This window comes from Plecotus auritus, assembly GCF_963455305.1.
Source record: "Plecotus auritus genome assembly, chromosome: 5".
NCBI classification, from domain to species: Eukaryota; Metazoa; Chordata; class Mammalia; order Chiroptera; family Vespertilionidae; genus Plecotus; species Plecotus auritus.
Genome location: NC_137776.1, coordinates 182,056,222 through 182,071,049, shown reverse-complemented (window position 1 = coordinate 182,071,049; position 14,828 = coordinate 182,056,222). Strand labels below are relative to the sequence as shown.

The 14,828-nt window shown below is 61.8% G+C and overlaps 1 protein-coding gene across 1 annotated transcript in view; it reads right to left on the bottom strand.

Annotated features, from left to right (window-relative positions):
* Positions 1–14,828, bottom strand: part of HMCN2 (hemicentin 2) — a gene marked incomplete at its 5' end in the record, with an annotated part of 146,727 nt that overhangs the window by 17,218 nt on the left and 114,681 nt on the right. The window contains 16 exons of the mRNA XM_080668341.1: positions 2,301–2,491; positions 3,449–3,583; positions 4,391–4,604; positions 5,396–5,586; positions 7,048–7,182; positions 7,547–7,681; positions 7,980–8,087; positions 9,278–9,442; positions 10,224–10,345; positions 11,112–11,268; positions 12,050–12,177; positions 12,940–13,084; positions 13,168–13,309; positions 13,899–14,035; positions 14,122–14,203; positions 14,612–14,802. Of these exons, the coding sequence (XP_080524467.1) occupies positions 2,301–2,491; positions 3,449–3,583; positions 4,391–4,604; positions 5,396–5,586; positions 7,048–7,182; positions 7,547–7,681; positions 7,980–8,087; positions 9,278–9,442; positions 10,224–10,345; positions 11,112–11,268; positions 12,050–12,177; positions 12,940–13,084; positions 13,168–13,309; positions 13,899–14,035; positions 14,122–14,203; positions 14,612–14,802 (2,378 nt within the window). The remainder of the gene's footprint in view (positions 1–2,300; positions 2,492–3,448; positions 3,584–4,390; positions 4,605–5,395; positions 5,587–7,047; positions 7,183–7,546; positions 7,682–7,979; positions 8,088–9,277; positions 9,443–10,223; positions 10,346–11,111; positions 11,269–12,049; positions 12,178–12,939; positions 13,085–13,167; positions 13,310–13,898; positions 14,036–14,121; positions 14,204–14,611; positions 14,803–14,828) is intronic.

The window sequence follows — 14,828 nt, the reverse complement described above, 5'->3', positions numbered from 1 at the left end:
TTGGCACAGAAGGGGTGTCCGGAACCAGGTCCATCTAACCAGGAAGCAGCTTAGCGCCTAAACCAGCCAAGGGCTCACAGACTCCTCACAAGGTCGCATCAGAGGGGCCTTCGTGGCCACTTGTCAATAGACACCCAAAGAGAATCCATCCCCTTTCACACCTGGAACCTGGAGCGGGCTGGGGGGTCGGGGGGGACGACTGAGGCCACGGACTCACTGGGGAGGTGCGTGCTGCAAAGATGATTTAGAGCGCCTCCCCCAAACGTGTACGTGGAGGTGTTATCACTCCATGGTGCACGCCGAGGGATCCCTTTAGGGAAAAGAGGTCCCTGGTCGAGTAAGGGTGGGAATACTGAGTGAGCAAAAAGGCATCCAAGCGCCAGGCCTGCTCAGGGCGCTTCCTGGGCCTCTTTGCACTGCCCGTTCTCCAGAGAGGAGGCGGGTGGCAGCATTTCCCCACTTAGCGGCAGGGAAGCCGTTTTCGCAGGCCATCCGCGACCATGGTTGGTGATAGAGCTCACTTCCGCGTGGAAGCACTGCCCCAAGTGGGAGCTCCGGTGGCCTGTGGCCACAGTCCATGCCCAGAGATGGTACCGCAGAAGCAGCGTTGGAGGGACTGTCCACCAGAGGGCCGTGTTTCAACACCACCCTACGAGGGTGACAGCCCACTAGGACTCTCAATGGGGTTCTCTTTTCAGAGGCCTAGAATTCATTACGAGGGTGCTGTTACCAGAATACACACAAGAGGGCGCTATTGAAACACCCCCTTACTAGAGTGCTGTTCTCCGAATGTCCAAAGGGGATGGTGTTATTGCACCTAATCCCATACTAACGTGCCACAGAGTAAGTGGATGCTACACAGACAAGGTCCCAGGACCAAACTGGAATTTCAACTAAATTACAAAACAATCATCCTGAAGTTGGTGATCAGAAGGCAGACACCTCGGTTTCCTGTGCTGAGTCATTCCCTCAAGCTGGGGAGTGTACCTTTCTCAGGCAGACCATGGCTGCCCAGGAGGTTTTTGCCTGGGGGGAAGACAGTTGACCTACCCTATTGGAAACACACCTAGCCCCACGGTGTGGAGTTTCTGAGGACCATTAAAAGACTGAGAATAGCAATTAGCCTCCAGGCAGAAGCAATTGCCCCACCCTGTTGGAAAACCTCTCACCACACCTGTGGACAATTGCCTGAGGGCTACTCAAGACTGAATCCAATCAGTCTGCAGGCAGAGGTCTCTGGATGCTTTGGGTCTTTGCCTGATCTAATTAGTCAGAAACAGCGCCTGACACTGTCCAGCTCTAGAGATTGAGAGGCATAGCTGATCTCAGACGCCTAGAATTCATTACCAGGGTGCTGTTCTCAGAATATCCACAAGTGGGCACCATTGCAACACCTGCCTGCACACAGTTAAAAGTGTAGACTTGGGGGTCAGACCGATATGGGATGAGATCTCCGGTCCATTGTTAACCCTACTGAAGCCACTACTAGACATCACCATGTTTCTGGGGCCTCGATTTCCTCATCTCTAAAATGGGGATAACAACAGCTAGGATTGTGGTGGCATTAAATGAAATCATAGTCATCCAGTGCCTGGGTCGTATGTGGTACACCCTCAGGTCAGAGTAGCCATTATTCCGGCTGCGGTTACCGCTACTGTGCTGTCAGCGCCAGTCCTATGATTAGTACTATCGAGGGACAGGCTCCTAAGGGGGCAAGATCAAGGGCCCCTAAGGTGAGCTTGACAGGAGTGAATGGTGGGTTTGCACATGACCATGGGACTTGGGACACAGGAGGGAAGGTGAGGGGGGCTGCCAGGGCACAAGGCTTTGGAAACGGTGTGAAGTAGGAGTCACAGAGCTGGGGTATGCTCCTGCCTCGGGGGCTTTCTGGTTGTGGGCCTCTCTGAGCCTCAGTATCTTCCTCTGTAAAATGGGGCCCTCTCACCCATCCACCCTAACCCATGGGGTTGTTGTTATTAATAACCTTTACTGCCATTACCGAGGGGCCAGTCGCTTCTAAACACCTGGTGTGGGTCATCGCACTGATTTCTGACTGTAAAGCTCTGAGGGAGAAATGATCATTACCCCCTGAGATGGGTGGGGTCATTGAGGCACCGGGAAGTGAAGTCACTGGCTGGAGGTCACCCTAGTTAGTTGGGGGAGAATCTCTGGGTAGTGGGCAGGACAGTGCTTTGCAGACTGTAGAGTGTGGTGCCAACCTCAAGAACCCTTCTGAGGAATCAGAAAAGGCCCTCGGCTGTCCCAGATGCCCCCACCCAACGCGCCAGGCCCCTCCTTGCCTCTGTCCTGCGGATGGTCAGCGAGCCATTCTGCAGCTGGTGCCGGAGACGGCTGCCCCGCAGCGGAAGGCCGTCTTTGATCCAGCGGATTTCAGGCGCTGGGTCTCCACGGACCACACAGTCCAGGCGGACGCTGCTCCCCACCGGTTCCACCAGGTAGGAGAAGGCTTCCCCTTGTAGGACAGGAGCCTCTGCACCATGTGACATGAGACAAGGGGTCAGAAAGGGAGTTCCCTTCAGGTTCAGCCTCCCATCATCCTGTCCCCAAAGACCTGTCCCCAGACCCCAGGAGGGCTGAGTACAGTCAATACATTCAGGGACGGCAAACAGCTCGACATGATGGGTCACGTGAAACAGACGGACAGCGGCTGCCAGGAACAGTGCTGAGAAAGATTGGAAGCCGCGTGGGAACAGGGTGGTGATTGATTAGTGATGTCTGAGACAGGTGCAGGATGGAAGGCAATGTAACCAGTGTCCTATAGCCGCTCTCATGGACAATGCCCCAGCTGCAGAGTGCCTGCTGGGGACTTTGGAAAACAAGGACCCCGTGTCATGAGGACACCTCTGCTGTCCACAGCAACACCAAGACGTCCCCGGTCCTCATCTCACTCCAACCTTAAACCACTCTTGAATGGCTGCACCGGTTCCTCCCCTTCCTGGTTTCCTGAGGTGACTCTACCGACAGCAGCCGCTGTGTCCTGGTGCCTGGGGCCGCTCATTGCCCTCCACCAAGCCCCACCCTACCCATCCTGAGGTTGAGCAAATTGACACATGGTCAGCACCGGTTCCTCTGCCGCTCCTGGCTGAGCAGGGGACCACGGGCGGGCTGGCAAGCTTCATGCATTTTCCTGCCAGAGTGCCCTGGCCCCCAGGCCTGCCTCCCGCATGGCCCCGTCCAGCTGCTCGGTCGGATCCTGCAGGCTGACCGGTCAGATCTCTATTCCACATGCAGCCAGGCTGTCTGGGGGATTAAAAATCCCTCTGCTGGGGCCCCGCTGAATTAGGGTGCACCCGGGGCCTCCGAGTTTATGAAGTCCCACGGGTGCTAATGTACAGCCAGGGTGGAGAATTACTAGTTCCGAGGTCAGGAGGCCAGTCGGACGGAGTCCAGCCGGTCTCGAGAGCAAAGCCAAGGGCTGGTGCCTCACCCTTCACGTGGACGAAGCTGACGGCCTGCACGCGGCCCACTCTGTTCTCAGCCCAGCAGACGTAGATCCCGCTGTCCTCCCTGCTGACCGCCACCCTCTGCAGCGTGCTGCCCCCGTCCTGTTCGGACACGCCCTCTGTGGCAAAGGAAGAGACCTCTCAGGGGCTACTGAACTCCGGCCTGAGCACCCAGCAGGTGTCTAATCAGGACACAGAGAACGGGTGCCCTTCTCCCTGGGGGCGCCTGGCTGGGGGGAAGCACGGGGCGCCCTAGAGGATGTGGGTGAGGGGCCGCCTCTCTCATTTCCAGGTCCACACTGTGAGCTGGCTGAGCGGGCAGGGCAGGTCTCTGGGTGGCTGTTCCCGTGGGCCTCTGCATGGACGCGTCCCCCTCGGGACGCCTGCCATCTCCGCTTCATGGTGAAGGACATGGCTCAGAGAGGCTGGATCACTCGCCAAGCTCCCACCCGGGCGCGGGGGGAGGGGCGGTAAGGCCTTCTCCTGGTTCAGGAGGGCCTGCAATATCATTCTGCAGTGACTTTCTGCATTCCAGCAATCCAGCAGACATTTACCGAGCACCTACTGCACAGCCTTCAGGCCCCTCAACATCGCCTGGGCCCCGGTAGGAGCCAGAGCCCTCGGGAAAGCGGGGTGCCGAGGGCCCGCAGTGGGCGCCACAGCCCCGGGGGGCGCACCGGCCCGCTCCCGGCCCGAGGTCCCCAGGGTCGAGTCTTTGTTGCAGGTGGCTTCTTGCCAGGCCTGACGTGTGACCGTCACCTATGGGTTTGCCCAACCGCCCTGCCCAGGGCCAAGTCTGGAGACCCAGGACCCACAGCACCAACTAACACCCTCTACCTCCCTGCTGGCGGGGGGCTCCCCCGTGCTGGCCCTCCTCAGCCTCCCCGGGTCCCGTGCTGTCCACAGGCCCCGCAGCAGGCCCAGACCTGTGACTGGCCGGTCATTGACGGTCCAGCCAATGCGGGGGGTAGGGCTGCCCCGGGCCGCACAACGGAGCCACAGCCTGTCCCCAGGGCGCAGGCTGCGGTCGCCAGGCAGGGTGGTGAAGACGGGCAGCGCCAGGATGGTGAGGTGCACCCGGCGGCGGGCGCGACCCACGGGGTTCTCGGCCGTGCAGGTGTAGGTGCCAGCATCCTGGCTCTGTGGGCGAAGGGAGGGGGGTCAGCCGAGAACTGCCTCCAGGGGGCAGCCAGCCAGAGGCGGCCAGCTGCCCGAGGTCCCTCAGCTAGCACAGGGCTCGGCTGCCCCCCTGCAGCTCCGCAGCTTCCTCATCCGAGCCCTGACCACGTCCTCAGAGCAGTTTCCGTTTACCGAGCGCCTACTGTGTGCCGAGCTCCGTGCTCAGAACCTGCCCTGTGCCGGCGCCTCCACGCGAACCCTGTCTCTGAGGAAGCTCCTGCTTTTGGCGACTTCTCCAAGAGGAAACGTCCCACCGTGCGTCCCGGCAGGGCCGGCGCCTCACCACTGCACCACCCGGCCTCCCGTGGGGCAGGGTCTGCGGTGCCCTGAGCGCCCCAGGTGTGTCCTAGCAGCCGCACATCTGGAGAGCAACCCCTTTTGTAATTACAGAAGCGGCTAAGCGCCGATGGGGCAGGGGGCGGGCTTCCCACCTCCGGTCCACATCAACAACCAGGCGCAGGCTGGGGACACAGAGCCATGGCCATGCCCCTGCCCCCGCCGGGCTCCCTCCGTCCCCGCAGCTCATCAGGAGGTGCACGTTCAAATCGTGGTTCTGCTTGGGAACAGCGTGACTTGGGGACACTCAGAGCCTCGGTGTCTTCATCTGCTCCCGGGGACGGCGACACTCATTTCCCCAGGATCCCGGGCTGAGACCGCACAGCGCTCAGCATGACGAGCAGGGGGTGCAGCCGATGCTCCCCGCTCCCCTTGTTGCCATGGTTCCCCTCTGAGCGCCAGGGCCGCAGTCTCACCTCCGAGTTCTTCACCAGCAGCTGCCCGGATGGCTGGATGCTGAACCTGCCCTCAGCTCCGGACACAGGCTGGCCGTCCTTCTCCCAGGTGATGTCCGGCTCGGGGCTGCCCCGGGCGGCGCAGGGCAGGAGGGCGTGGGAGCCTTCGGTGGCGGCCAGGTCGGGGAGGCCAGTCTCAATCACGGGAGGAACTGTGGGGACACGAAGGCCCACTCGGGGACTGGGGCTGGGGGAGGGTGGGCTGCCCCTGTCCCCGGGCCCTTGGCACACCCCTCAGCCCCCTCCTTCACCCCCATCTGCTGCTTCCACCAACTCTCTGGGCACAGACCATGGCCCGTGGTCTGGACAACTGGGGGACTCGAGTTTTCGGAAGAGCTGTGAGAGGGTGACCTCCTTGCATACACACGCACATGTGCATATACCACACTCACACACACGCACATGTGCATATACCACACTCACACACACGCACATGTGCATATACCACACTCACACACACGCACATGTGCATATACCACACTCACACACACGCACATGTGCATATATCACACTCACACACACGCACATGTGCATATATCACACTCACACACACGCACATGTGCATATACCACACTCACACACATGCACATGTGCATATACCACACCCACACACATGCACATGTGCATATACCACACTCACACACATGCACATGTGCATATACCACACTCACACACGTGCAGGGACTAAAGCTTCCGGACCGAGGCCTCCCTGGCCAGGCTGCTCGTGGGCACAGATCCCTTCTGCCCGGCGCCTTCCTCCCCTGGGGAGGAGCTACGCGGGGGCAGGGGCAGGTCACTGGCCTGGCAGGCATGTGCCTGGCCCTCTGGCGACCCGCAGTGATGCTCCGAGGTGCAGGGACAAGGAGCGCCCTGGACAAGGAGGCTGGGGAGGAGGCCTAGAGCCAGGCGCCCCTCGGGGCTCCCAGCCAAAGTCCGAGCCCAGCTGTACACAGCCGCCCACGGGGACAGCCCCCAAGACGCCCCCAGAGCTGGCCTGGGTTAAAGCAGGCCCAGCCCACACTGAACATTCCTGGGTGCCATGTGGATTTGGGGCCAGTGACCTCTCCTTTATCTTTGGAGACCACCATCAGTCAGACCAAGGCGAGGACACGTGTAACTGCTTGTGCAGGAGAAGGGACAGAAATGACCGTTGCTACGGGAAAGCTGAAATGAACGAGGGCTGATGAGATTAGTGTCCCATGAGAGGCTGGGGAGTCAGAGGCACCATCTGAAGTCAGACCTGGGCACAACATTTTCTCCGAATTCCTTCTAGACCAGCCGTGGGCAAACTACGGCCCGCGGGCCGGATCCAGCTGTTCTATCCGGTTCTCTTGCTCTCCCCTCCACTCCTTTACTTTGAATTTATATTAGTTCACACAAACACTCCATCCATGCTTTTGTTCCGGCCCTCCGGTCCAGTTTAAGAACCCATTGTGGCCCTCGAGTCAAAAAGTTTGCCCACCCCTGTTCTAGACCCACAGACGGTGCTGGGGTAGGGGAAGATGCAGGGGTTCCCCCCACCCCGGGTTCAGAGCCAGTGGAGAAGCGAGGGGCCCTTGGGAGCCTCGAAGCCGCTAGCTGGCCGGGTCCCCTCGGCCCCTCCCCGGGCCCACCTTGCACCACCAGCCGAGTTTTGCCCACGGCACTGCCCGCGCTGTTCTGGGCGATGCAAAAGTAGTTCCCGGCGTCCTCTGGGCGGGCGTGGGTAATCCGCAGCTGTCCGCTGGGCAGGACCTGGGTATCCCTTCCTGGATTGGGTGAGAAGAAATCGGGGGCTGAGGGCTGGGGCCGAGGGACCCCTGAGGAGGGCAGGAGGGGGCTTGGGCTGTTCCGTCAGGTCAGGCAGCAGGTGACACACTGGTCACGGGGTGGGTGATGCGGGGACAGAGGGCGTGTGGCAGCTGGACCCAGAGCCCAGCCGGGCTGTCCCCTCTCCAACCTCCAGCCCAGCCCCCAAGCGCTCAGGCCCAGTCTCGGGCTCTGGGGGCGGTATGTGAAGGGAGGTGGGCTGTCTGCATCTCCCGCAGGTCTGCAGAGGCCCCCCAGCGGGGAGGAGGACCCCAAGCCCATTCTGCCCTCTTCCCTAAGGCTCTGGGTTCAGTGCAGACTCACCCTCAGGGATGCTGAGCCCCTCCTTCTGCCAGGTGATGCTGGGCCGGGGGACGCCCCAGGCCGTGCAAGGCAGCAGCACCTCCTCCTCCACCAGGGCCCGGACCGCGCTGGGCAACGGCTTCACCACGGGCGAGGCTGTAAGGGAACAGGGCTCGGGACCTTCACACCCAGGCCTGCGTCCAGGGGCCCTGAGCACTGAGAGAGAGAGGACTCCAGAAAGGACAGGAGGTTCTGGAAACTTGGGCATGGAAGACCCAGGTGGGCTGCTTTTCTCCCAGAGTCGCTCCAGAAATGAGATCACAGGCAGGCATGGGCCTCGGACCTGGGCCCTCAAACACGCCCCCCCCGCCCCCAGGCCCAGCTGCCTCTTGCTCTTTATCGCTCCCCTCCCCCAGGGCCACAGCTGTCCGAGCCGAAGGACCGGGCACCCTACCTTGCACGGTCAGGACCACGTGCTTACGGGCCACGCCTGCGGAGTTCTGGGCCGTGCAGGTGTAGCGGCCAGCATGGACGGGGAGGGCCTGCCCGATCTCCAGGGCGCCTGGAGGTGGAGGGGGCACGAAGAGGTGAGGGCTCTGGAGACAAGTCCTCAGGGATGGAGACGGCCGTCTTCCACACCCCGACCCGGTGTCTCTGGTCCTGGCCAGTTGGCCTGCCTCCCTGCCGCTGACATGTGGGCACCTGGGTCCAGGCCTGGCTCTGCTCCTGCCCGAGCATAGCTGTGGGCAAGTCTCTTCCATGCTCAGGTCCTCAGTTTCCCCATGTGTGCAATGCGGCATCAGACAGGGCGGTCTCCAGACCCTCTGGCTGTGAGCTGCACGGCCCGCCGGGAATCCCTGGCCACCCACAGCTCCCCAGGCCCCAGCACGTGCCTCCTCCAGGAAGTGCCCTGGATTGCCGCCTCCTCTGCCCTCCCTCCTTCAGCCTGAGCTTCTCAAAGAACATCTCACCCTCCCGAGACCACAGGCTGCCCCTGAGCAGTTACATGAAGTGGTTTCTCAACCGTCTCCCATGGAGCCCCGAGAGCCTCCGGGGTGAGCGGGGCGGGGGGGGGGGGGCGAGGAGAACGCCTAGCTGCGCCCGGCCCCGGCCCCCAGGCACCACGGCTGTGCCACAGGCCGGCTTCCCGTGACCGCTGCCGGAGGAGGCCACGGGGCTCTCTCTGGGAGAGCTTGAAAGCCACAGACCCGGCCAGCGGTTCTGACTTGAGGATTTCACCAGCTAACCAGCAAATGCGCTTCATTTCAATCCCCATAAAGTTGCCAACTTTTTAAAAATAAACATCTTATAAGTCACCATTTGCAATCACCCCGATTTCACAGAAGAAAGGAAAGCTAAGAGAAGCACAGTTTCTGCATCAAGGACGACCCTCTAAGGCAAGCACGTCAAACGCGCGGCCGGCGGGCCGCATGCCTCGCTTGTTCACATGCTCGCTCCACGGGGATCAAGCTGGCTGCGCGCAAACGCTCGTCGCTACTGGTGATGTCGCTTTGCCGCGAAGCAGCACTCGTTTGCCAAGTGTCATCACAGAGCCTCTGAAGGACAGCAGCACCCCAGTGCATAGAATGGGGGACCGAGGCCCAGAGAGGGCAAGGGGTTCTCCCAGGCCACGCAGCAAGGGAAGGGCAGAGCCAGGCTCCGGCACACGGCCCCAGGGGCTGCTGTCGCACTCTCTGCCCAGGTCCCTGCGGCCCCTCAGCAGCAGCTTCCCTGCGGTTCCCCCTTGCTTACCCGAAGGTGAGACACGATAGCCACTCCCCCGGGCCCCCAGGGGGGTGCCTGCCTTGCTCCAGGACACCGCGGGGGCTGGCACGCCGGAGCTGTGGCACGTGAGGACCACGGGGGCCATCCGGGTGACAGTGAAGTCCGTCTGGTCGTCGGCGATGGTGGGGGGCACTGAAACCCAAGCGCAGGCGTGAGGCCCTGCCGCGGTCCCGGGGAGCACACGGCACGGCAGGTGGAGGGAAGCCAGAACAGAGACGAGGGCCCGTGGCGAGATGAATGAGGAAGGGCCACGGAGGGAGGGGCAGCAGAGAGAGGGGTCACGTTCGCTCACTCAGGACCCGTTTTTTGACAGGCACGGGGATGGCTATGAACTGCTTTCCGTAGAGACACCAGCCAGGCACCTCGGGGAGCCGGGAGCTGGCGGCAGCTCAGAGCAGGGGGCGTGGCATTTAACCCGAGACCTGGAGCGGCAGGTGTCGGCTGGGTGAAGGGCGAAAGGAACAGTGCTCACGGCAGAGGGAACAGCTTGTGCGAAGGCCCAGGGGTGAGGAACAGAGAGCTACCCAGCAGACTGGACGCCAGAATGCGGCAGGCCCTGGGGCGAGCTTAACCTGGGGAGGAGTCCGTACAGCCAGCCCACAGGGGACCTCACGGGCCAGGGTGACACCTCGCATTCTATGAGGACAGTGGGCAGTGGAGAGAGGGGATTTAACCAAGGTGATGACAAGGTAACATTGGGGGTTAGAACATTTTGGATCGGAAGAGGTGTCTCCTGAGAGCTCGCACGTGCCGGGGGCTGTGCTGGAGCTGGGGTTACGTCACTGTGGGTAGGGTGGGGTCAGGGAGGGCCTCCTGGAGGAGGTGGCCATGCAGCACAGGAAGGCTGAGAGGCAGCAGCAGCTCACGTCGCTGGCCCCTCCTGCCTTCTTCCTCTGGCCCCGCCCCAACTCACCGTGGATGGTCACCTGGTACTGCCTGCGGGCCTCGCCCACCTCATTGCTCACCACACACTCAAACTGGGCTGCGTCCTGGGGGCTGGGGGCTGCGAGGAGCAGGGCGTTGGAGGGCAGGAGCCTGGGACAGACAGACAGACAGATGGTTGGCTGCTGAGTGACAGGCCTGGCTGACCTGAGACCAGCCAGCCATGGCCTCCCTGCTCTGCGAATCTGGAAGGCTGAGCGGGGGTCGGGGGGGAGTGTCTCATGACTATTTTCCTTTCCTGTCTCTGGCCCCCAGGCCTGGTTCTAGAAGTTTCTCTTAGAAGTTTCCATCTCCAAAGGTCTAGTCAGGGGGCCATTTCTGTTTCCATCCTTGTGTCACTATAACCTCCACATTGCCTGCCCTTGGGGACACCTTCTCTAACAGCAGCTGTACCCCTGATCGTCCCGCTGTGTCTCCTGAGACCTGCTGAGCAGCGGCCTCCGCGGTGACCTGGCAGCGGGCACAGAGAACGCCTGGCCAGTTAACCAGTGAGCTGGCCCCTTCCACGCTCCCAGTGACCACTCCAGCATCAGCCACATTCGAGAAGCGGGGAGACCCAGGTCCAGCGGGGACCCTGGGTCCGGCTCACCAGCCTGAACTGGGGCTTCCAGGAATGTTTCTAAGCCGTGACTGCCATGGCTTTAAAGGTTGTGCATGTTCTGTTTGGCTGTGTCCCAAATGCCTCCCCCCGGCCCCCTGCCGGACATCTCAGTGCGAAGTCTCCCCTGGCCCGCCCCCCCCAAGGATGGTGGTGGCCTTGCTAAGCCCGGAGCACATCCCTGACCCGGTCGCCCTCGGAGATGGGCACGCCCTTCCCCACCGCGAGCGGCTCAGGTACTCCCAGAAGGACGCTCAGTACCGGTAGGCGCCCTGCTGCAGGCGGAAGTCCAGCTTCTGTCCTTCCTTCCACCAGGCCACGAGGGGCTTGGGGGAGCCCCTGGCCTCGCAGGGCAGCGAGGCGGGGGTGTGGGCTGTCAGGGTCAGGTTGGAGGGGCTGGGGGCGATGGCGGGAGGCTCTGGGGAGAGAGCAGTGTCAGGAAACAGTGTGCGGGATGGGGGAGGCCCGGGTACCCCCACCACTTCAAACCACCCCAGGAAGCAGGGGAGAGGCGGGAGAAACTCCCCTTGGGGAACTCCCACGGGCTCCCAAAGTTCGGGTGGTGGGCCTTGGCTCACCCCAGAGGCTGGTGACCCCTAACTACCTGTCCTGGGGGAGACCTCCGGGCTGTCACGGCCCCCATTAGCCTGGCCCAGGCCAGGGCCCAGCACACGGCCCCCACCCAGGGGTAGGAAAGCAGACCAGAGTGCCCGGTTCAGCGATTCTGAGTCTTGCCCTTGCACATGTTTTGTATGTTGTGTGTGTTATCACTCGCTCAATATAATAGCACAGCCTAGGGGCTCAGGGGCTGAGCGTTGACCTATGAACCTGGAGGTCCCGGTTCGATTCCTGGTCAAGGGCACATGCCTGGGTTGCAGGCTCGATCCCCGCTGTGGGGCATGCAGGAGGCAGCCGATCCATGATTCCCTCTCATCACTGATATTTCTCTCTCTCTCTCCCTTTCCCTTCCTCTCTGAAATCAATAAAAATAATAAGTATATATAATAGCATAGTAGTGAGTGTGTGTAACATATGTATAAACATGCATCTTTTGAGCATATTTTACTAATGAGCTTTGTGGTAAAAAAAAACATTGCTGTTGGCCCCTGATGCTGGAATGACACAGACACTAAGCAGGACCCGGTCCTATCACGGGGTGGATGCTGAAGGCAAGGACACACCTCCCTCTGTCCACCTACCGAAGACCTGGAGGTCACGGCCCTGCCGGTCGGAGCCCGCAGAGTTGGACGCCAGGCAGAGATAGTGGCCCGAGTCCTGGGCAAGGACTGGCTGGATCCTCAGGGAACCCTCGGGCAGAACATGCAATCTGGAACCGGAGGGAGGGGTTGCCATGGAGACCCAACCCCGTGCCCTGGCTTTCCCAGAACCAGGGTGCTAACTCTGGAGTCCTGCATCTGTGAGGCTGAGGTTAGCGGGGCCACAACTCTGCACCCCTAACCCAGCATCAGGAAGGGCAACAGGGGCTGCTTCGGGCCTCCTGGGTTTCTACCTGGGCCTAGCCTCTCCCCAGGAGTCAGCAGGCAGAGGCACCCCACCTATCTGAGAATGGCCTCTAGATCTAAGAACAGCCCCTTCGAAAGGGTCATGTCATGTTCTGTGTAACCCCGCCCCCATCCCCAGCTGATTGGACTGAGGAGGAACACGTCACTCAGGCTGAGCCAATGGAATTCCCTGCCCTGGGAATTTGGAACTGGGGCTCCCAGACAGCTCTCTAGGCCCTGCAGGTTGTATGAACTGAGGACTCTTAACTTGGGGGCCACAGGGAGCCATCTCTGTGAAAGAAGGCGCAGAAAAAATTTGTGAGAGAGAGGGGGGGGCGGAGAGAGAGAGAGAGGTGGGAAGCACCCCCCCACAGAAACAGAGATGAGCACCAAAGGATCAAACCAGACAGACAGACAGCCACCAGGGGTTCGAGATGCTCTTAACAAATAGGCATGTGCATCCTTGGGTCCTGAGCACACCCGTGACCTAAGGATACATACAGCCACCTCCTGCTCCAACGGCACAGGTGGGTTTCTGTTTATAACCTGCAAAGTGGCACCTGAGACCTTCCCCTTCCAACTCTCACCTGGGGCTCCCAAGATCCAGGGGGGCCCCGTCCTTCCGCCAGCTCATGAGGGGTGGCGGGGCCCCCTCCGCCCGGCAGGGCAGCAGGGCTGTCTGGTTCACGGAGGCGTTCACGGCTGGTGGTCCCGGCTGGATGGTGGGCACCGCTGGAGGAGGCACAGAGGGAGCGGGTTCCGGGAGCCTGCGCCTCCGAGGGGGTGGGCAGGGCGGGCGGGGCAGGCGCACTCACTGTGGATCTCCACGCGGAAGGCCACGCTGGTGCTGCCCGCGGCGTTGCGGGCTGTGCAGCTGTAGTTGCCGCTGTCGGCAGTGCTCAGGGCCTGCAGCTGAAGGAACCTGCCCTGCTCTGGGAACTGGGTGTGGGCGTCTGCCTGCAGACCCCCCGGAGGGGGGGGACCCTCGTCAGTGCTGGGCTGGACCGGGCATGCTCCCAGGCACCAGCCAGAGAGGACCAAGGAATGGGGGGTCGGGGGGGGCGGGCAGTGGCCTTGGCCTGATGTGGGCTGGCCTGCAGCCCTGGCTGGATGCCCTGCGGAGGACCCTCCTAGGAAACAGGCTCTGCCCACTGGGAGGGTACAGGGGGGCTTATGCTCATCTCAGGAGTGGAAACTTCCACCAGAAGGTCTACACTCCGTGGGTGCCCAGCAGCAAGCCCCCCGTTTCAGGGGTGAGCCCAGAGAACCTCAGTAACTGGCCCGGGGCACACAGCCACTCAGTGTCGCTCAAAGCTATAACGCGAAGAACATGGGAGGACATCAGAAGCCCTGCGGGCAAATCCGAGCCTGGCCTCAGGTCCCCATCCATAACGTGGGCACAGTAATCGGGTGGAGAACATCAGCAGGGCAGGTGCACAAGGTGCTGGTGCAGAGCAGGCCTCAGCACCAGGATCCGGGCAGGTCAGGGTCTGGGGCCTGAGCGGGACAGAAGGAGGTGTCCCTGGGCCCCCAGCTGGGCACCCACCTGCAGCAGGATGCCGTCTCGGTGCCACTCAATCTCGGGGGCGGGATCCGCCTCCACGGAGCACTCCAGAACCAGCTGCCCCGGGGCCAGGCCAACCACAGAGCGGGGGCCTCGGGGCCCAATCACGTTGGGAGGGGCTGAGGGCAAGCGAGAGCGTGAGGGATGGACCCGCCCTGCAGGTCCCACCCTGCCTCCCTCTCCTGCCTGCCCCTGACACCCCTACCTTGAACCCTGACCCGGAAGCTCTTCTCCATCTCACCGGCAGGGTTTTGGGCCAGGCAAGTGTACAGCCCATCATCGCCCACCTGGGGACGGAGCAGGGTAAGCAGCCACCCCTGGCCCCAGGCTGCCTACCTCCTGGTCTCCTCCCTTTACAACTAAGGACCCCGTTGAGCCTGCCATCCCACTTTCCAACCCACCCATTCCCCTCTCTTGGATGCTTCTTCTCTATCTCCATCTCACCCTTGCTTTAGGGCTAGGGCAAAGCCTGCCTCCTCCAAGAAACGCCCCCTGACTGCACCAGCCCTCCTCTGGTTCTATGGTTTCTGCATCAGCCTTGGCTCTGAGCGGGCTGGGAGCTCCTGGGGGCATGGCCCAGGTGGGTCATCTCCACATCCTCACCCCACACAGAGGAGGAGCTCCACCAAACCCTGCCAGATGCTGCTGGGACCCCCTCCTCCCCGCTCCCCCAACAGCAGGCAAGATAGCAGCACCTGCACAGCCTCCACCCGGAGCCGCTGCCCCGTCCCTCTGCTGTCCTCCTGGCTGTCCAGGGCCTGTCCGTCCTTATGCCAGGTGATGTTGGGCAAGGGGGTGCCCCGGGCATCACAGCGAAGCTCCAAGGGGGCACCGGGGGTCAGCGACAGCTCTGCAGGCTGGCCCGAGTCCTCGATGTGGGGGGGATCTATGAAACGGCACACCTGCGTCAGC